General features: G+C 45.6%; 1 protein-coding gene across 8 annotated transcripts in view; it reads left to right on the forward strand.

Moving 5' to 3' along the window:
* SPG7 (SPG7 matrix AAA peptidase subunit, paraplegin) overlaps window positions 1–22,081 on the forward strand; it is a 51,210-nt gene that overhangs the window by 16,075 nt on the left and 13,054 nt on the right. For all 8 annotated transcript variants that reach the window (XR_012154551.1, XR_012154553.1, XR_012154552.1 and 5 more), the window contains 8 exons: window positions 634–773; window positions 4,021–4,123; window positions 5,725–5,850; window positions 6,506–6,668; window positions 7,757–7,930; window positions 15,765–15,889; window positions 17,357–17,459; window positions 18,564–18,674. Coding sequence is in view for 5 of the 8 variants with exons in the window: in XM_073308263.1 (XP_073164364.1) it covers window positions 634–773; window positions 4,021–4,123; window positions 5,725–5,850; window positions 6,506–6,668; window positions 7,757–7,930; window positions 15,765–15,889; window positions 17,357–17,459; window positions 18,564–18,674 (1,045 nt within the window). In the remaining 3 variants the exon portion in view is untranslated. The remainder of the gene's footprint in view (window positions 1–633; window positions 774–4,020; window positions 4,124–5,724; window positions 5,851–6,505; window positions 6,669–7,756; window positions 7,931–15,764; window positions 15,890–17,356; window positions 17,460–18,563; window positions 18,675–22,081) is intronic.

The following is a 22,081-nucleotide window of genomic DNA, read 5'->3' on the forward strand; positions in this document are numbered from 1 at the left end:
TGCCTTTTTGTTTCTTTTTAAAACCAAAAGAAGTGTGAGTGCCTGTTAGGACACAGGCTGCTGGGCTTGTCACCACTGAGAAACCGAAACTGGCGAGACAGTAAATTATTTCTCTGGTGATTGGCCTATTATTTAGTTGGATAACTTCTGATCGCTGAAAGCCATTACTGTCTATGTGGGGTGCAGATGGTATCTAAGAAATCTACATTAAGCACAAGAAACTCGATTCCTGTGGATTTCTGAGATCTTCATGTGCAGAGCAAGTGCAAGAGCAAGTGCAGGCTCAAGGTATCAGTAAATGTGAACTTTTCAAGGATTAAATCTATCCTCTGACTTGTGTACAAAGTCCTTGCATCTCCTTGTCTGCAGAGACTAACTTCTTTGCTGGATTTCAGCAGATTTTGTCCTTAAAAATTCACAGCAAAGTCATTGTAACTTTAAAAGAAGTGTTTTCTCCTTTAGTCCTGACTTCTGGTCCCATAGCCACTTTCTCACGCTCCACTGGTATTGCTGGCAAGAGGGTAACCCATAATTTAGAGAGGCCTTTATTCTAACTATCCACTGCAGATAGGTGACCTAGTTTCTGCTTTATCCTCACTCTGCAATATGGTTCTCTTGATTTCATGTCCCCAGAGGCTTGCCCTGATGTACAGGATGCAGGTGGCAAATATTGACAAGTTTGAAGAGAAGCTGCGAGCAGCGGAGGAGGAGTTGAATATTGATGTGAAGGACAGGATCCCAGTCTCCTACAAACGCACAGGCTTTTTTGGAAAGTATGATGTTAACTGATCACTTATTTGTACTGTGGTAGTGCCTGGGGCCCCAGTCAGGGATCAGGGCCTTGCAGTGCAAGGCACCGTACACACACATAACGAAGAGATGGTCCCTGCCCTGAAGAGCTCACGTGTGGCCTTCAGAAGTAGCCCCGTCTTTAAAAGACATGTTAAAACTTAGGCCAGGTCTACACTACAAGTTTTTGTCATCATAGCTATGTCAGTCAGTGTGTAAAAAAACAGCCCCCTAATCGACATAGCTGTGTTGGCAAAAGTTTTTAGTGTAGATGCAACTATGCTGACAAAGTGCTTTTGTCACTTAACTAATGTGGTTCGGGGAGGAGGTGGTGCTGTGCCTGCAGAAAAACTCCTTCTGTTGGCATGCAGAATAGAATCTGCACATCTGAGAAAAATCCATTATCAGTCACTATGGATTTTTGTAACAGTAGTTTTCCTAATTGAGCACTATGTCTTTAATCAATTATTATAGTGCAAACCATGATAAAACCCATAACACAGTGGGCTCAACAAACATGATATTGGTCCCTCGTTTAAATTACCCATTGGAGAGAATGCTAGATCCATAATGAGCCTTCCCCATTTTATAATGCTTTAAAATTGAGACTGGTTTATTTTGAAGTGAGCCAGGTTATAAAAATATATTCTTAGCTTTAACCCACTACAACAGGCGCTGCAGTTCAGACAGATAACCGGGTCTGACACTGACTCAGATTTACAGCCACATGCTGAGCAAAACAGCTTTAATGATAAGACACAAAATGTCAATGAGAAGTGAGTATTCCTATTACATTTATAGACTTTTTTTTGTTATCCAAAACGAGGATCCTTTGTCAAAACAATTCAGCAAAGGTTAATGTTTTAATTCTAATATGCGCCTCTAACAGGTGAGTGAGCAAAGAGCAAAAGAAGGAAGAAATCTGTCAATCAACTGCTGGCTGGAATTTATTTTGTGTTTTCAAACACTAGCACCAACATTTTGTGGTCTGTTTTCTGCTGCTGTGGTTTATTTGTCCTTCTGTTACAACTGGCAGCTCTTGCAAACCGAGATTTATGGAATCCAGAATGAAAAACAGATTTATAAAGCCCACTCACTGGGGATTTGAATGAGTCCAGAAGCACCTCTGTCCCTGAGAGGAGATATGGTGTTGTACAGGGAAGATTTCCGTAAGAGTATGTGTGGAGACTCCACCATAGGGAGTATTCTTAATTGTGTATTCTTTCTAATCCACCAACAAAGATGTGTAGTGTTGCAATCCTGTATCTGCCAACCCAAGAGGTCCCCTCTCCAAAAAGAAGGCATGGTGTTTCAAGCTACCTTGCTGGTTCAGAGGAGCCAGAGCTGTCTTTCAGCATTCCCTAGCCACATACTTGCAACTAGTATCATGGTGGCAGCATTAAATGGGTGTGCAAGGGTTCTGTTCTCAGCGGTTTGTGAAGCGCAGCAGACCAGACATATCTTTCCCTTAGCAATCATGGTTGGCTATGATGTGTAACTTCCTCTCCTGGAACTTTCACCCTGGATGCCAAACATACTTTTTATGAAGGTATTAGAAAATGCTTCATATAAAAGAGAAACCTGGGTGTGGTCTTGTGTTGTGCTGCCAAGTCCTAGAGCTGGCAATTTGCTTGAATAAATGTTTCAAGATTCAGCAATTTGGTTTTAGTTTTTGATCATAAGGCCTGAGATCTCTACCTCACATTTGTAGATTTACAATTTTTGTATACTAGCCCCCTGGAGTCTGAACTTCTAGCTGTTCTTTACCTTTCAAAACTGTTCTGCTCTGAAAATAGACTTTCTAAAGGTGATCTTGTGGGGTTCCGTATTCTCAGTGGCTTCAAGACCTAGAGCCTGATCTGGTAAAGTGCTGTGCGCTGGCAACTCAAATTTGCTTCTTTCAGAGAACAGAGCATTTGGTACCTTGCAGGATCAACCCCTTGTTTGCTCAGTTGACAAGTCAAATTTGACTTCTTAACTGCCAGCACTGCAGATTAAGGTCTATCAACCCAGCTGCATTCTTTCTGCCTCTTATTTCTCCATGTATGATACTTCTGTGGCCCCCCCATTACCATACTACCTGACGGCCATACAATCATAATGTATTTATCCTCTTGAGAGGTAGGGCAGGGCTATTACTCCCATGTTACAGATGGGGGAACTGAGGCACAGAGAGGTTAAGTAACTTGCCCAAGGTCACACAGGAAGTCTCTAGCAGAGCAGGGACTTGAACTGGGGTCTCATAAGTCCCAAATTACTGGACCATCCTTCCTCTTACTGCCAAAAAGATTCCGTAGTTGGAACTTAATGGAGAATCTTGTTGCTGATGTAGGAGGCAGAGTAAACTCTAGTTTGTGTGCCTGGAGCTGCATTGGAGCTGTAGTGTTTGGGCCCGCCATGCGGATCAGCAGCACAAAGAGGCCGGGCAGCTGTCCTAAGGGTGCATCTGCAAATTCCCCTGGCAATGCTGGTTGCTGTTCTATCTGCTTCCGGCATAGTGGGCATGTAAGAGATTTGACCAGAGTGCCTTGCGTGTCAGCAATCCTTGGCTCTGTAATGTCCCCTGGGGACCATTGCCAGCCAGCATAGATTAGAGCAGCCCTGAGGTGACTCTGATTTACACTGGGAGCCAAATTGGCCCTTGGCTGCCACCTTTGCCTGTTCGCCATCAGATTGGCTATGCTGGATCAGCTCAGAATCTGTGACGATCTAGCCCATTTGTTGTTACGAGCAGATATAACTCTGGAAGAGATGGAAAGCCAGACGCCAAGATTATAACATTCGTAAGCCAGTCGGAGAACACTTCAATCTCTCTGGTCCCGCGATCTCAGACCTAAAGGTTGCAATATTAAAACAAAAAGATTTCAAAAACAGACTCCAACGAGAGACTGCTGAATTGGAATTAATTTTCAAACTGGATACAGTTAACTTGGGCTTGAATAGAGACTGGGAATGGATGTGTCATTACACAAAGTAAAACTATTTCCCCATGTTTATTCCCCCCGCTCCTCGGACATTTCTGTTAACTGCTGGAAATGGCCCACCTTGATTATCACTACAAAATGTACAACATCCTCAGTCACTCCTCACCCTATAGCTGCACTGCTAGCCTAACTGCCAGGACCTTTAACATCCTGAAAACAGATAACAGTTGGGTAATGTTTACTAATTTAATAACTATCTCATGGCTAGATGCTTAAATTTGTACTTAACTAGCTGTCCTCTTTTCAGTGCCCTTTATGCCCTGGGAATGGCAGCTGTTGGTGTAGCCATATTGTGGTACATCTTCCGCCTTGCTGGGATGGCAGGAAGGGAAGGAGGATTCAGCGCTTTTGTAAGTAGTTTAGGTCCTGTATAATAGTTGTTTTAAAGCTCTTGGTTAGTCTCATTTTGTGCTGGCGCAATTTCCTGCTCTTTCCCCGATAAAGTCAACAGAGGACAAGAATTAGCTGATGCCAGGGACTGTGCGGTCCTGTCATATCTTGCATCTTTTCCTGATCAGCTGACTAGATTGTACAGTAACTGGTTTCACTTGAGGCCCTCTTTCCCTGACTGCAGGAAGGGCTGAGCTCAGTGAATTTCCAGTGCCGTTTACTATGCTATTCTCAAAACTCACTAATGAGTTGCAGCTGCAAATGGTGTATTTCGTTTTGTCCTGCCAACAAGCCTCCCATACAGCCAGGAGTAGGAATCTCTGGGTTTTGCAAAATAACTTCTTGATTTTTAAAATCTGCTCAAATTCTGGATTTCATTATGGGCTGGCGTCTCCCCGCCCATACCCCGCTTGCAACATCAATCAAATCCCTGCCTCTCAATCAGCTGAGGCAACTTGCATAAGTCTGCTCACATGCAGGAGCAGTAACTGAGGGGGCTTCTGGATGAAAAGAGTGGAGACCCTAAATCGCCCATTAAGGTGGTTCCCAGCAGCCCCTTCCTGTGCAACCTTCATCTTGCTCTGGGTGACTTTTTTTATGGAGTGAAGTGTAACTGCTTGAATGGAACAAAGTGCTTTAGAAAGCTTTGAGTGTTAGGGGGGCTTTAAGGGCTAGATCCTGTCTTTGTGGAAGTGAGCATAATTAGCTCCACCGTGTTTAACTCTTTTTTCACTTGAAGAAGCCGGCAGGTCTGAGGGCCTGAACTGCTTTAAACTTTTTTTCCTCTTAAAAATAAATAAATAAAGTCTTAGTGGCTGTTTTCAGCAGAGCATAATAAGCAGTTACAAGGAGGGTATTTAACTAAATTGTTGTTTTGACTGTCACTGTGGCTTAACACGCACCAGGAGGCTAAAATGTGGGCCCTGGTCTACTTGAGAGCCTATAGTTCCATTCCTGGACTGTCTTGGAACAGTAACTGTTGCAGCAGCACCCGGTAATGGTGGGGTTTGTGTGTTTATAACAATGTGGATGATAAATAACCATCAATTCTCATTATTTCTTCAAACTGTACCAATAGTAACCAGCTCAGCTATACTAAGGACTAGGGTCAATGAGAATTGGAGAGCAGGGATTCTTGACAAACCGTAGAGATTTGGGTAATGTGCACAGATTTTGAATTAAATGCCCTCAGTTGATGTATGGGGGGAATTGCTGCAGGTTTCCTCTATGCCTGTTACTAATAAAACATTGGTTAATTAAGTTGTTGAGTCACAGTACCCCCCAGCATCCACAGGAGGAAACCTTTTCATGAAAGTACATTACTGAACATGGGGCCTAGAATCATTCTGCTCTGTTACAACAACAAGAGAGACAGTGGGCATTGTAATGCACTTCATATGGGAAGATCACATTCATATATTATGCCTCCTCCCATTAAAAAAAAAAAAAGTGTATTCCACTGCCTGATCTTGCACAGCCTATCCAGTGTGGGGGCCTCCCCCCCCCCATCTCCCTCATCAGTACTGTGCCCTTAGAATTCAGAGTGTGCTGTCCTCCACAGAACCAGCTGAAAATGGCTCGTTTTACCATTGTGGATGGGAAGTCTGGGAAAGGGATCAGCTTCAAGGACGTAGCAGGAATGCACGAGGCCAAAATGGAGGTCAAGGAATTTGTGGATTATCTGAAGGTAAGAGCCTCAAATATGCTTGGTACAAACAGAGGTGGAAGTGGAGGGAGCAAATCTGCCAGACAGCCCATGTGAATGCAATGTGATTCCAGCTGTTACTAGCTTTCTTATCTGCATAAATCTGGTGCATGCACTAGAGACAAGAGGAGGTTGTGGAGATTCTCTCTGCTGAAAGAGAGTGTTTGACTCAAGATCAGGTTGGCTTGTGGCTCCTGTCCTTTGTGAATAAGATGCCTGGTGCCTGCCGTGCTTCAAGTGTCCTGTAATCCCCTCCTCTGCCTTTCCTCCACCCGAAAAGAGAGAAACAAAATAAGAGTGCTGTTGCATTTACCAGTGGTACCCTGGAATAGTCTGGCAGCCTGGGGCGTAGGGCTCATTCTTCTTCTTTGTCCTGTGGGGATATTGAGCAGCCTCCGTTTTAACAAGCTGACGGTCTTCCAAGGCTTTGGTCAGTGACGGCAAAAGCCAGACTCTGTATTGTCTGGTTCCTGAGGGAGAAAGGACAGACTGCTGTTCACATGAGTCCCGAGCCGGCAGCTGCTGCTACTGTTACATATGTTGGGAAAAGCATCCAGTGAACCTCTGCACAAGTCTTTTCTTCTGGAAACACTGCTCATGAGGCCAGATACCTGATGGAATTGTGTTGTAATTCTAGAGCCCAGAGCGCTACCTCCAGCTTGGGGCCAAAGTGCCCAAAGGTGCCTTGTTACTTGGACCACCAGGCTGTGGAAAGACCTTGTTGGCAAAGGCAGTGGCTACAGAGGCACAAGTGCCGTTCCTGGCAATGGCTGGCTCTGAGTTTGTGGAGGTAATAGGAGGTAAGTCCTCTGACCTTCTGTTAGGAAGAAAAGAGAAGATGTAAAGCAATCTGTGGTGGGAGCACACAAAGTTGCTGCCATCTAGAGTAAGCGTTATCCATGTCTGTGACAAGAACCTGAACTCCTAGTTGTCTTTGCATGGGGAGTGTTTGAGCAGGACTGAGTGTTTCTGCAGAGGGTATAAAACACTTTGTCATCAATAGACAGTGCCATTAGTGCAGCTACGGGAATGTAAACTCCTTCCCTCTCACCTGTTCATCTGTTTAGAAGAGAGTTCTTCGTCGTGTTGTCTACAGCAAGCCTTCATCCGAGAGAGTCTGGTTTCCTCAGACCCTTCGGGAACGTTCCTTACTACCTAGGATGTGGTGTGGGAACTCCCATGCATCTTTGTTTGTTTCTAATAATACCCACACACCGCACATGCTCTTTGGGGTAGAGCCCTTACTCTATAACCATCCGTTCACTGACTTCCCTGCCTTTACATATGTTCTCTTGTCTCGTCGTTCAAAAACCTAAATCACTCCCGTTGAGGCTGCCCTCTTCGTATGTATCCCCTGGATTCCCAGTGCATGAGTATAACGCTCTTTCCAATGGAGAAAGCTGGAACGACATATAGCTGCACCCAGTCCGTAAAGCACAGCACAGGGGCTGCATGCAGTTTGCTAATGTAGCTAAGCATTTAAACCCCTAACCCTGTGAAAGGAGCAGGTGTGCTTGTTTGCAGTTGGGTGCGGAGCTTTCCTAGAGCAGTTGTGCAGACAGACTAACATACTGAGTTCAGCTTAAGAGGCCGTGTGATCCAGTGGATAGGGACTCAGGGTACCTGGGCTCTAGTGCCTAACCCATGAGGGGACCTAGGACAAGTGTTTCTCTGTACCACTTTTCCCTCCCAGCCTTTGTGTGCCTTGCCTTTTTAGACTGTAAGCTTCTCAGGGCAGGGACTGTCACTTCCTGTGTGTGTACAGGGCCTGGGCACTATCTCGGTTGGGGCCTCTGGGTACAACTGTACTACAGATAATTAAAATGCATAGCAAGTAAGGATTGATTCCTGCAACTCTCTCTTCATCTTACCCTTTGCCCTTCTCTAGGTCTTGGAGCTGCTCGTGTAAGGAGCCTCTTCAAAGAAGCCAGGGCTCGTGCCCCGTGTATTGTGTATATTGATGAAATAGATGCTGTGGGTAAGAAACGCTCAACCAACATGTCCGGCTTTTCCAACACTGAGGAGGAGCAGACCTTAAACCAGCTGCTGGTAGAAATGGATGGTTAGTATTACTTTCTCTCAGCCAGGGATGAGGCCTTTTCTGCCTCCATAAAGATTCAGCTTCTCAAACATGCTTTTTCACCCTTATCGGTCATGTTGCTTTACCATTCTCCTCATGTTTAAGTATTTTCTCTTTTTCCCTATTGACTTGAACTCCATTATCCCCCTCCCCTTGCCAGTGTCTCCTACTGCATCAAGCTGCAGCTCACACAATGCTCCCTGTCCTGCAACCCTCTAAGCCTCCAACTCAGATAGTGTCTCCTCTAGATCCCACTGCACGTGACGGGTGAAATCTGTGGCTCTTGAACACCTGTAGGGAGAGGGACTCTGCCATTAAAAGTTGGACTCTTTTTCAGAGTTCTCAGGTGTCAATGTGGCCTCACTGGGCCTTGTTCTGACATAGCAGATATATCCCTCACCCAGAGGGTACCTCTACACAGCAAGTAAAAACCATTGGCTGGCCCATGCCAGCTGACTCGGGCTGCGGGTGGTTTAATTGTGTGTAGACTCTCGGGCTGAGCCCATGCTTTAAGACCCCGCAAGGTCAGAGCGCAGCCTGAGCCCAAATTCCTACACTGCAATTTGAAAAGCCCCTTAGCCTGAACCCCACAAACGCAAGTCAGTTGGCACAGGCCAGCTGGGGGTGGGGGGTAGTTGCAGTGTAGATGTATCCAGAAGAGTACTTTTCTGTTGCTCAGCTGCTGTATTGAGCGTGTGTCGTAGGGCGAGCAGAAGCAGCTGCATCTCTTCAGCAGAGAGTTTCTCAAAGCCAAGTGCTTTACACTTTGTTCCTGTTTTCCCTCTTTCTCCCCGCAGCCTACCCAGCCATCCCCACAAGAAACTCTGTGAGAGTCCTCTGGGACCTCAATTTTCACCTCGCTCCCCCTCACCACACTCCATTTTTCCTCAGTATACTGAAAGGCCCCACATTGTAGCAACCGTTCCTCTGTCTTTGGAAGACTGGACATGAGTCTTTTCAGGGCCTGTAGTTGCTAGAGAGTAATCGGAGACTTCTAGGAGACAGACTTTGGTCTTGATTTCTGCACTGCCACTGGATCATTGGGCCAGCCCTCATGAGAGTTTCATATAGAATTGGAAAAAGGATATAATCTCTGGCTACTAACAGCGGTAGGACTAAAATTAAAATCCTCAGGTGAGTAGGTTTGTTTAGTGGTAACTTTAAAGGCTTATGAGACGGATAAGAGCTTGCTGTGGTGTCCTGAGGCAGTGTGTGCACTGGAGATAACTTTGGCATCATCTTGCAGCCTGCTAATAGAACCAAGGCAACATGTGCATCAAAGACTGTGGCTGGAGGAGGCCAGGAAGCCCAAAGATGCTCTTTAATGTACTATATAATTGTTTCAGCTCAGAAATATGTCTTCCCACTAGTGACTGTATGGAGATAATTTACAGCCCAGAAGAAGTGAAGTAAAGCTAGTCTGCATTAAGGGCAGAACTATGTTTCGTGGGTAACATTTGGGGTTAGCCAGCCGTTAAATATTCTTTAGTATTTGTTACAACCTGTCCAAGACAGGTAATTTTAAAGCCTGATGGGATTTAAAATTTAGTTGTCCCAGAGGGACGTAAGCAATGTAGTAAATTTCCTCTGCTGTCCTCTAACTTAATCTCCACCTTCCCGGCTTCGCTAGGAAATCCACATCCAAATCAGGGGAGACAGCCTTATGGTTTGCAAGCCAGCCCTGGGTGCCACTGCCCGGCCTCTGAATGTCTTTCTGGCTAGACCCCACCTGGTGTCGGCCCTGCTTATTTTGGGCATTTACAAAGAGACTTGATGGGATGAAGGAAAACACACATTTGACTGCTCTTGTTTGTAACTGGGGTCTGTCAGCCCCTACAGCACTAACCCAGCTTGCATTACTTCTGTAGCTGAGTCTTATTACTGTAGAGCAGGACAAGGAATAGATGTGTCAGGGCTCTGCCCAGCAGGGAATAGTTCAGATTCTAGGATACATTTGGTGGGAGAGATCCCTTTTTTCCCCCTGTTTACTGTCATGGAATTTGCTGCCTCCCCAAATTGTCTCCATGCAAGAAATTCAGTGCAGCGGTGAGGTGTGAGAAATGCTTCTCCTGCAGGCCCTTCTGGGATCTGAACTCCAGGCTGCTTCCTGGGGTGTAGTCAGTCAGGAAGGAGATTGGAATTCGATTCACTGCTGGACTGAGAGTAGAGCAGCTTCTGCAATTTGTGCCCCACCAAGTTCCTGTTCCTCAGTAAGGCTGCCCCTTAGGAGGGTGCTTTGATATAAGCCTTAGCTGCTGGCAAGAGAAGTTGCACTAGCTGCCTGCTCATCAGAATGCACCTGTGATCCCCCTGTGTCTCTCACAAGATTGTCAGTGGTTATGGATTTGTACCCTCCCTCCTGAGAGGAGAGGAATTTAAGCTAGAGCGTAGTATGAGGTGAGGAGGGACATGGACTGTTCTACTGTGCAGGGGTCTACAGGGTGCCACTGTTTCAGAATGGGTTCTGTGATAGCCCTGCCGGGGGAGGGGAGAATGAGCTATGAGTTTGCCTTGAGTAGTCAGACAGCTGAGTGCCTTGTGCCCACGAACGGCCTTGAAGCCAGTGCACAGTGTGCTGGAGGCGCCATGGGCCAGGGTTCCAAAGCCACTCTGAATCCATGCTCGCAGTCCCTGACGCTTTGTGCATACCTCAGCTTTGGAAAACTTGACCAAAGATAAGGAGGACTTGTGGCACCTTAGAGACTAACCAATAGCTCACGAAAGCTTATGCTCTAATAAATTGGTTAGTCTCTAAGGTGCCACAAGTCCTCCTTTTCTTTTTGCGAATACAGACTAACACGGCTGTTACTCTGAAACTTGACCAAAGATGTAAGCTTACTTGGGCTTGGCATTACCACCTCAGCTGTATAATGCACAATAGGTTTCTTGGTGGGCAAAGGCCAGGAGTGGCTCCCAGGCCAACTACTGTCCATGGCCACGCTCATTTTAATGCAGCAGGGTGGCCTGGAAGGACACTACGTCGCAGCACGAGCTACTGCATCATGATTCAAGTAGAGGGCCATTGGACCAAAATGAAGTTTCACATTCTGGGAAGTGTAGTCCCCCCTCTTTTAAAGATGAAAATGTCTGCGGTCTCCTCCAGTTTATAGAAAGCAGCTGTAGTCCTGGAGACCCTGGTGAGTTGCCAATTCCGAAATTAGGGGTTACAGGTGTCAGAATATGAAATATGTGCTTTATAGAAAGTCTTTACTAACGCACAAATGGATTCTCTTCACTCTATTGCCACAGGCTGCCTTCTGAAAAGAAATATTTATTTATTTATTTATTTATTTATATTACTGTAGTGCCTAGGAGTCCTAGTCATCGACCATGACCTCAGTATGCTAGGCACTGTACAAACAGAGAACAAAAGGATGGTCCCTGACCCCCCACGAGTTTGCAATCTGAGTATAAGACAAGAAACAGCAGATGGAGACAGAGTGATGGGGTAGTACAAGGAAACAGTAAGACAGTAAGTCAGCATGATATGCCATGGTCTCAGCACACCAGCATCCTAACCAATGTCAAATTTTTTGGAGGCATCCTGGAAAAGGAGAGTTTGAAGGAGGATGAGTTAGTTTTGCAGATGTTTTCAGGGAGCTCCTCCCAAGCATGAGGGACAGCATCAGCGAAAGCACAAAGGTGTTTGTTTTAAAATGTATCAAGTGGGGGATGGAGAATGATATGGACCAATTGGATGCTTGAGTCGACATCTTAATAGTGAATAAGAGATGACTGGTCAGGTGGGGTGGGCCATGAAGGGTGTTGAAAGTGAAGACCGGTAGCTTACGTTTAATGCAAAGAGAAGGGGGAGCCAGTGGAGGGATGCAAAAGGGGGTGGGGGTGGTGATGTGGTCAAAGTGAGAGGCTAGGAGACTGAATTTGGCAGCAGTGTTCTGAATGGATACAAGTGGGATAAGATTGCATTTGTAAGGCCAGAGAGAAGGATGTTTCAGTAACAGAGATGTGAACCTGGATGAGAGTTTTACATGAGAGTGCAAAGTAGTACTCTTAGGAAGGAAAAATCAAAAGCACAACTACGAAATGGGGAATAACTAGCTAGGTGTTAGTACTGCTGAAAAGAATCGGGATTTTAGTGGCTCACAAATTGACTATTAGTCAACAGTGCAATGCAGATCTAAAAAAGGCTAATATAATTCGGGGATGTATTGAAGGAAGTGTCATATGTAAGACACAGGAAGTAATTGTCCTGCTCTATTTGACACAGGTGAGGCCTCAACTGGAGTGTCCAATTCTGGACGTCATACTTTAGGAAAGATGTGGTTAGATTGGAGAGAGTCTAGGCATGTTTAATTTTGAGAAAAGAAGACTGAGGAAGGGACCTAAATAAGTCTTCAAATATGTTAGAGGACAATAATCGGTTGTTCGCTCCTGAAGATAGGACAAGAAGTAATGGCTTTAATCTGCAGCAAAGGAGATTTAGGTTAGATATTAGGAAAATCTTTCTAGCTCTTAGAGTAGTTAAGCTCTGGAACAGGCTTCCAAGGGAGGTTGTGGAATCCCCATCGTTGGAAGTTTTTAACAGCACAAACTCCTGTCAGGGATGATCTGGGTTTACTTGGTCCTTCCTCAGTGCAGAGACCAGGATTTAGATGACCTCTTAGGTCCCTTCGGGCCCTACATTTCTGATGCTGTGTTTCTATAGGACAGGCTGTATCTCAGAGATTGTATGCAGAGAGCATCTGCAAGATTTAGACATAATTTGGATGTGAGGACCTAAGGGATCTGAGTTGGATACCCAGGGTATGCTCCCGAGTGACAGGCAGGATGGTGTATTGTCCATAGTGATTGAGGAAAGGGGGCTGGGGGGCAAGGTGGATTAGGAGCTCCGTTTTAGCTATGTTGATCTTGAGCTGACACTAGACATTGATAAGTAGGTGTCAGAGACAGGCCAAGATAGTTTGGAGTAGAGGTAAATCTGTGAGTCATAGAATAGCTTATATTTGTGTTTGTGCCTGAGATTACCCAGAGATAAGGTATAGAGGAAGAAGGAGAGGGGGACCAAGGACAGAGCCCCATGGAACCCCCCAAAAAGCTGGAGGGGGGTGAGGCAAATCCTTCGAAGGAGATAGTGAAGGAGTGGTTAAGCCCAGCTAAACTGAGTGAATGTAAGTTTGTGTCTTGTTAATTTCACTGTGCAATTCAGAGAATGATTGTGGTGTTCCTCATGCATACAGGCGACCTTGCTCTCCATCAGATCTGTGACAATGTTCTTCAAGTTTTGGTCATGCAGCAAGGGAAGAATAGAGCACTGATCAAGGATGCGTGGTATTGTATTTACAAGTTGTTCAAATTGCCTGGCAATATTCATAAATTTAACTCTTTCTCAGAACAGATAAGCAGTTTGAATAGTGAATTTTCTGAGCACAAACAACTAAACAGCAGACAAGGAAGCACAATCCCCCCGAATCTTCTGCAATGTCTGAATAGATGAGACCTTTAAGGCCAAGATCCTGTCTGCATTACGACAGGTTTCAGAGTAGCAGCCATGTTAGTCTGTATCTGCAAAAAGAACAAGAGTACTTGTGGCACCTTCGAGACTAACAAATTTATTAGAGCATAAGCTTTTGTGGGCTACAGCCCACTTCATCGGATGCATAGAATGGAACATATAGTAAGAAGATATACATACAGAGAAGGTGGAAGTTGCCATACAAACTGTAAGAGGCTAATTAATTAAGATAAGCTATTATCAGCAGGAGAAAAAAACTTTTGTAGTGATAATCAAGGTGGCCCATTTAGACAGTTGACAAGAAGGTGTGAGGATACTTAACATGGGGAAATAGATTCAATATGTGTAATGACCCAGACGCTCCCAGTCTCTATTCAAACCCAACTTAATGGTGTCTAGTTTGCATATTAATTCAAGCTCAACAGTTTCTTGTTGGAGTCTGTTTTTGAAGCTTTTCTGTTGCAAAATTGCCATCCTTAAATCTTTTACTGAGTGGCCAGAGAGGTTGAAGTGTTCTCCTACCGGTTTTTGAATGTTATGATTCCTGATGTCAGCTTTGTGTCCATTGATTCTTTTGCGTAGAGACTGTCTGCTTTGGGCAATGTACATGGCAGAGGGGCATTGCTGGCACATGAACACTTTTCAGAAGCAGTTATTTGCCCTGAGTCCTTGGCCAAAATCTCCCTCTTCCCAGCTCTTGTGTTGTGAGCCAGTTGCTGGCCTGACAGCTGCTCTGCACCCTGCACAGTGGCTGTATTTCAGTGAAGCTATATGTGTAAGGCTGAGGTACTTGGTTACAGTAGTGGTGGAGGAAGCAGGGGACTTGTTAAATCAACCAAATCCTCTTCACCATTTCCTTGAAATGGTTTGTCTCACGAGTGCTGCAAACAAGGTTTTTCAAGCTGGATTCCCAGCACTAGCTTTAATTCACAGTCACGGACTCTTAGGTGTTACTTTTATAGACTGCTCATTGTGACTGATGCTTGCATGCTGAGGCCAAAGCATGTTAATAGCCAGGTGACATCATGCTGGGAGGATTAGTATAGATTCAAGGCTGCTGATCTAGATTTCCTGGAGCTGTACGTTTCCCACCCACTGGGACCCAGACTGAAAGCGAGTGTGACAGAGGCTGATGCAAGGAGGGTGCAGTCAGTGGTTTTTGTTTTTATGTTTGTTCTAATAGTTCAACCTATTTTAAGACTGAGTCTTCCCAGCTGCAAAGCAGATGATGCGCTGTACATTCTAATCCTGCCCTGTGAATAAAGCTTGTTAGCCCCCAGGTGACTGCCAGTCTCTCTGCTTATTTATCACGCTCTCAAGTGCAGTGTAATACATTACCAAAGAACGATCGTGCTTCATCCTTTTCAGGAGCTTATTTAGAAGGCATCCTTTAGGGGGGGGGGAAGAACTGATGTTCACTGTAGAACAAGCCGCTTTTTTCTATAGAGCCATTCCACTGACTTACCTGTAACCTTAAACTCTCCACTGAGCTATAGTATATTGACACATTTGGCAGCTTTGCTGTTGGAATTGTGGAATGCTCACTCATCCCTTCCCCTGGAAGCTTGCTGCATGCCTTACAGCTCTGAGGGCTCTTGATGTCTGCTGTTGTGAGACAAGTGTATTAGAGTGACCCATGTCCATAGCCATCTGAGCACCTGATGGAATATAATAAGCAGCATGGCTTGATGCCTCAATGTGGCACTTCTGCTCTCCCCTAAGCTAAACGAGCAACTGCCCCTTCGTACCTTACTCCTGCCTTGGGCATCATGCCTTCCATGAGGCCCCCAACACGTGAAACCCTGTCTGCCAGACTCCCTTCCCACAAGCCCCTCTTTAAAACACACAAGCATCACAGGTTTGTTAGCCCTATAACTCCCTTTTATCCTTATCAGCCTGGAAACAAAAGTGTAAATCATGGCACCCAGGAGCTGTGTGCACTGAACATTGCTGCTCAGTCCCTTTTTTGTTGCATTCTGTCCCTCATCTGTATGTTGTTCGTTTGGGTTATAAGCTCTTTGGGCTTGGACTCTCTTTATACTTGTGTATCGCACACCTGGGATGCCTTTGTTTACCAAGGGGTGCAAGGAAAGACCAAAATCCATAACCCGCTTCTGATCCCACACACAACTTCTATTCCCCCCTTCACACATGACTAAGAAGAAGTAAATGTCTTCAGTCTCGCCTGCCGCAAAGGATGCCACAGATGTACTGTGGCTGAATGTTGTAAAGCTGTGGATGGGATTCTCCACTTCCCATCGCGCCTCAAGCAACATGAAGCCTGCATTGTACGTTATGATACAGAAATCCTTCCCCTTCATGTCTGCTCTCGTTTTGCTACAGGGATGGGAACCACAGATCATGTCATAGTGTTGGCTTCCACCAACCGTGCTGACATCTTGGATAATGCTCTGATGAGACCCGGGAGGCTTGACAGACACATTTTTATTGATCTTCCCACGCTCCAGGTATGTATCCCTTCCCACCATCTGTGTGTGTGAGAATCTGGTGTCACAAAGCTTCACTTTTTGGTCAGTATCTGTTCTGGCAAAGTCCAAGTTTGGCAGTAGTGGGAACGGCAATCCTGTGTTGCCCATCTTACGGGGACTCCATGGTATTAGCTCCTCCCTTTGCTTAAATCTGGCCTTGCCTGAGAACTTTGCTTTAGAGTTCTCCTTTTGTCATGGAGACAGCAATTTCATGCGTATCTGTATCCTCTCTCCATGAAACTAGGAGCTGCCTAAACTGGTTCTGTAGCCAATACTGCCTGTCTGGGCGGAGCCCAGGTTAGTAATGCACCTTCACCATTCATTCCTCTCTGCTACCTGCACTCCTTAATTTGTGTTGGGGCTTGCCAGGGCTGAGCCCAGCACCTCTAGGCTTGGCAGTTCATAGCCCGGCACCTCTGGGCTTGCCGCATCAGTTATGAAAGTAAAAAAAAAAAAAAAAAGAAATTGCTTGAGCCCCAGCTCCTCTTTCATTATAAATTAAGCACTACTTACCTCACTCTGTCTTGCTTGTGTTTGGATACCCACTCTCTTCCTTGCAGCCTGCTTGGCATGCGTATCCTCCTGAACCAGGAGCACTTTCAGAGCCATTTAACAGTGGGAGTCCAACATGTTTGCTAGGATGGGACTTGTAGCAGAGTCTGGACACAGACTCTGAAAGCAGCAAGGAAGACTCACTCTTCCAGCAGATTGTCTCCTCCTTCCATCTGCGGCTTTACTGTCATCCACAGATTTTTCATTTAAAATACCTTAAATGCCTGATACAATCTGGCACCGGAAATATGAACTGTGCAGCTGCCCCGAAAGAGGAGGGGGAAAACCCCTGGCAACGGAACCTGTTGTTTTAATCAGGACCTCCTGGACCAGCTGAATGAGTCACTCTTTGGCCCCTTGCCAGCTCTCATCTAGCCCCCCCAACTCAATCTAAGAAATGGCCATATGTCGCACAGTGAGTAGGAGACGTCTTCACAGTGGCAGGGGAGGGAGCAGGCTCTTGGGCTGTGAGCTCCTGATTCCTTTGCTTTAAGTGCTGTGCTGTTAAAGAAATGTTCAAAGATCAATGAGGGTGAAAGTCAGGAGGGGGGCGAGTTCCCCTTGGAGAGAGGAGCCGGTGACTCATTGTAAGCCTCCCTGTGTCTGTCCTGAATTTGAAAGCTCCCTCAGTGTCACTGGAGAAATCAGAAGGTAAATACTTTGAGGCTCAAAGCAGGGCATCTCGGCCCTCTTGTGGTTGTGTCCTCTTCACAGCTTTCAGAATGTACTAGTCACTTGTGCTTCTTCCCTCCAGCTTCCCAGTGACGGAGCTTGCTGCCATGTGTGATGGGGGGACATTTATTCCCCCAATCTCACCTCCAGGTGACAGCGGTGCCAGGTTGCTGGGCTGGGGCGCAAACCCCTCCATGCAAACGCTCTTCCTTTTTATTACAGGAGAGAAGAGAGATCTTCGAACAGCACCTGAAGAGTCTGAAGCTGACCCAGGCTGGCAGCTTCTATTCCCAGCGCCTGGCTGAGCTCACCCCAGGATTCAGTGGTATGAGCCATGCTTGTTCCTTAGGCGGGGGTTGAGACTTGTAAGGGTTTCCTTGTTTGTGAACTCAAGGGTTGGTTGTTTTAGCCGCACCCTTCTTTACAATGTGTGTTGGTCTGAATGATTTTATTTCCTCTCTGCTCCCTCTCTTGTTGAAATGGCCAGAACCTGCACAGACTCTCTTGGATACAAATGTGTGTGTGGATGAGCGACTGCTTGTGGATGTTTTTCAGTCTCTGAACGTTTTGGGCATCTAGCTGTTTTCTACCTCAGTGGTGGGGTGGAGGGGAGCCGTTACAGCACTCATGATCCAGATTCCCATGGGAAAGAGCTGCTGCTTTTGCCTCTTCCTGGTTGCTATTGAGAATGAGATGCTGTCCCTCAGTGCATTAAGCTGAGGAAATCAGAGCGTAGATCAATAAACACTTTAACAAAAAAATAATTCACTGCTGGGTAGAAATGAGTAGAGGTTACTTTGTAGAGCAGAGAGGCTACTTCGTAAAATCAAGCCACTCTCCACATTCCCACACCCTGGAACTTTTAGGGATAGCTGACTGGAACACAGCTTCTGACCACGGGCTCCAAGGCTTCTGTCTGCATGTAGTTCCTGGAATACCCTTGCTGGGTTGCCCCTCTAACAGGCCCCAACACACTGCTTCTGTTGTGACTTCTTGCAGCAGCTCTCGCCCCCCACCCCCAATCACTCATGCACACAAACTCAGAACAGATGTTTTCTCTCCTGTGGAGAGGTTTGTGCAGTTGCTGTAAGAACAATGCAGTGGCCCAAGCCAGACCAACTACCCACACTGCACCGCTCCCCTATTGCTGAGAGCCAGCGTGGGCTTTCACCCTGCTGACTGATAGCTGAGCTCTGTCCTGTGCGGCAGCCCAGTGCTGATTGCCAAGAAGCCAACCGTGTTATTTAAATCAAACATAAGCAACACAAACAAAGTTCGTGCTCTCTTCCAAGGAACAAAGGGAGCTGGTGATGCAGGTGTATTTCATTTCCATAGAGCCTCCACCAGGTTTGTGCCTGCCTTTTCTGTCCTCCTGTGCTCTTTGTCCCTCATTACAAAAAAAGCTTGATTTGTTAACTCTTATCTGTAGGCGCTGACATAGCAAACATCTGTAATGAGGCTGCTCTCCATGCTGCCAGGGAAGGCTATAAATCCATTGATACTTTCAACTTGGAGTATGCTGTAGAGAGAGTCATTGCAGGTAAGAAGCCCTGACCTTTTCTCATACTTTCTAATGCCGCCATGGTGCTTGTCATGCCTTTTGGAATATGGTTCTTTAGTGGGCAGAGTTCTAGCAAGACATGGTTCTGATCATGCTCTCCCCTTAGTACAGGTAAGGCTTTGGGAATCCTGCAGTTGCAGAATTGTGTTTGAGAGTCTAAGCATTCTTTTTAGAACATGTGTTTAGCCCTTATGGTGCAGAGAACTTTCCAAACCTGAGCCCAAACTAATAGTTCTCTTCTGAGTCTATAGACAACCTGAACCAGTAGGTGCAATCTGCTCCTATCACAATAGGGTAACTCTGAAACCTAAGAAGGACAATTCACATGTTTGTTCTTCAATTCTTTACATTTCTAAAATGTAGCTTTCGGTGTCCATCCAGCACTCTGGGCACCTATGGCATAAATGTAAATAGCAAAACCATGCTAAAGAGATGCCCCCTCCTCAACAGCCATAGAGAAGAGTGAAAAGAGGAGCTTTGCAGTATGCCTGCCAGGTTAACAAATCCAGGTTCTGGTGGACCAAGTTGGGGTGAGCTCTAAAACTGAGGAGCCCTTGCAGAGAACATCCTGCCAGCAACTCCATGTTGTTTGTGTTGGGGGAGCTCCAACTTGAGCACTTATCCCACAGTCCCAAGCCAGCTGCCATGTTTTCCCAGGTGCCAAAGTCACAACTGTCCCCCAATGAGCTGATTAAATTTCAGGCTCTTCTCCCTTAACCAGAAACTCCGACAATGCAAATTATGAACTGTTAATGTAAAAATCTGCAGCACACTGAAATTTGTGAGCAGAGTATGTTTAATATCAAAATAAGCCAGGGACTACACTGTACCAATGGTAGTATTCTTTTTTAATTCTGTAAAAACCTATTTGAATTTACCTGAAACTGCCAAAGAATTGAGTCTGCTGCACTAGAATGCTGCAGAATTTCGGTCCATTCCGCTGCAGAGCACACAAGGTCTTGATTATGAGAGTGCAAATGTTTGGCTACTTACATAGTACAATGCCACTATATGAAGTGTGATACTGGACACATACAAGAGGCTGCATGCTTGTCTAGTGAGGTACTCTGTCGGATGGTTATGGCCCATGGGCCAGAACATTTGTGTTGGGTGAGCTGTTTCCTCATTTGGAGTTTTAGTCTTGTTTTATTATAAGGTGCTTAAATGCCCATGAATAGGTGCTTTCTAAACATCTTAAATATGAATTGCAGGAGACGATTTACAATTTCCCCTACCTTAAAAGCGCAATTCCCCCTGAGGATTCTGGGTAATTCTGTGCACACTTGCACAAAGCCAGACACCTGGCTGCTTAGCAGCACCAAGTGTGGCCAGTGAAGGGACTTCTGAGTTGCTCTGCAAAGGCATAAACCAACAAAAGCTAATGTTTGTTCCAGCTTCTCCTATGGTGGAGCTGCTGCCTCAGTTGGAGAAAATGCCAGTCTCCTTGAGGAAGGGACTTTGTTGGGTTTTCCACTGGTGGTCACGCTTGCCTTCCCCAGTCGCACCTAAAATGTTGCATTTTGGTTTTTTAACGAAGGTCTGTGATGCAAGTCTGGGGTCACAAGGTTTTTTGAATCAATGAACAAAGTGAGTTTATTAACCAGCGGGACTGTAGCTCTTGGGGTTAGGGGAGTCTGGAGCTTTCGTGCTGCTGCCAAGCACAAAAATACTTAATGGTGCTGCTGCTGTCTTAACCGTCCACACACCACAAAGTCATTGCTAGGCCTCCCTGAAAGTGAAGGAGACAGATGCCCGGTTTTTACCGCAAGTGTCTTTGCGTTAGGAAGAGTGGTGTTAAATCAAGGGAAGGGACTTAGCTGGTGCTGAAAGCCACGTCAGCCTTAAACCCTGCTGTAATGAGGGAGAAGGGGTAAAGGTGCTTCTCAAATGCTAATTGCTGCCAAGGCTTCAAGCCTTGGAATGGGTCCAGTCTGTAAGACTTGTCTCCTGGGAATGAGGGAGACCGTGTAGAGAATATGGAGCCGTGTCTAACAGGCTCCTTGTGGAGGATGCCAGCAGAGAGAGCAGCTGTGCCTCTGGTGGAGCCTGATGGCACCCTTGGCTGCCTGTGGAACCCACTAGTGCTGCGCTGGAGCAGCAGCCTCGGCACAGTCTGCTCCTAAACAGAGTAAAACAAGCTCTCCGGGGACTCTCCTAGGCCAGGCTGGCTTTATTCAAGGGAAAAAGCAATTGTGCAGGAACATTCCGTGCTATTGCAAAGAGTTTCATACAGTCTCCCTCCCTGGTGGGTTGACAAGGAAATGCTTCTAGAATTTAATAATAATAATAATAACCCAACCTGCGTTTAAGGGACTGACCTTATTCTGATTAAAATTAAGGCCATTCTGATTTGAAGCTGCTGTTCCATCCCCATCATGCCTTGTGAGGCATAGCTCTTGCTGGGATCCCTGGGCAGTGATTGTACAAAACATACGTGAATGTCATTTGCAATTTCTTTGTTGAATAAGGCTCTTGGCTTTCTATTAGCATTATATTTTAAACAGTGTTTTTTCCAAGGTATCATGCAAAATCAGTGCACTGCTGATATTCTCCACTGAGCCCATTCTGCCCCCTACAGATCCTGGCACCATGCAGAAACTTCTGCTTTAAAATACTGGCACCTTGCACAGTACATGGAGTTGAGTTCTTGATGTGTATTGTACTCTGCAGTTAGCATATTTTCTGCACATATGCTACGCATTTGATTTCCATTCAGCATCTCTTCCAAATACTAATTGGGCTTTTTCCAATTTATCGTGCATTGGCATGGAAAATGGACATTAAAAAAATACTTTTTTCCTTTTTTAGGAGAGGAGAGAACACTGTGAGTTCATCTTAATTTGCTAATTCCAAAAGCTTGTCCCCAGACTGAAAGAACTTAGACTGTTCCATGAATAACCAGCATGGAAAACCTCCCTAGATTTGTACTAAGCCTTCATGTTCAACCTTGAGCTTGCACTATTTCAATGTTCCTAATAGACTGAATCCTCGGACGGGGACCTTCTTCTGTTGCAGATGTTTATAATATAAACATCTTGCATTTCTATGATGTCTCCTATCTAAGGAGCTCAAGGGCCTTACAGCCAAACTAAACCTCGGAACACCTCTGCCAGCTCAGTGGGTATCTTCATCTTGTAGATGTGGAACTGAGAAAAGTGAGTTGGCCAAGGTTACAGAGAATCTGTGGCACAACTGGTCCCAGATCTGAATCCTAGGCCTGTGCTTTAGTCATTAGACAGGTGGAGATAATCTATTAAAATGTCTTAACTCAGCCCTTTGAAAAGAGAGAATAAGAGATCTCAGCTGAAAATGTCTCATGCTTCAGTTCAGTGCAGAATAAAACAGCCTACACTTCAGGCTGAATTCTTCCGAATTCAGGTTTGTAA

Source organism: Lepidochelys kempii, chromosome 12, assembly GCF_965140285.1.
Source record: "Lepidochelys kempii isolate rLepKem1 chromosome 12, rLepKem1.hap1, whole genome shotgun sequence".
Lineage (NCBI taxonomy): Eukaryota > Metazoa > Chordata > Testudines > Cheloniidae > Lepidochelys > Lepidochelys kempii.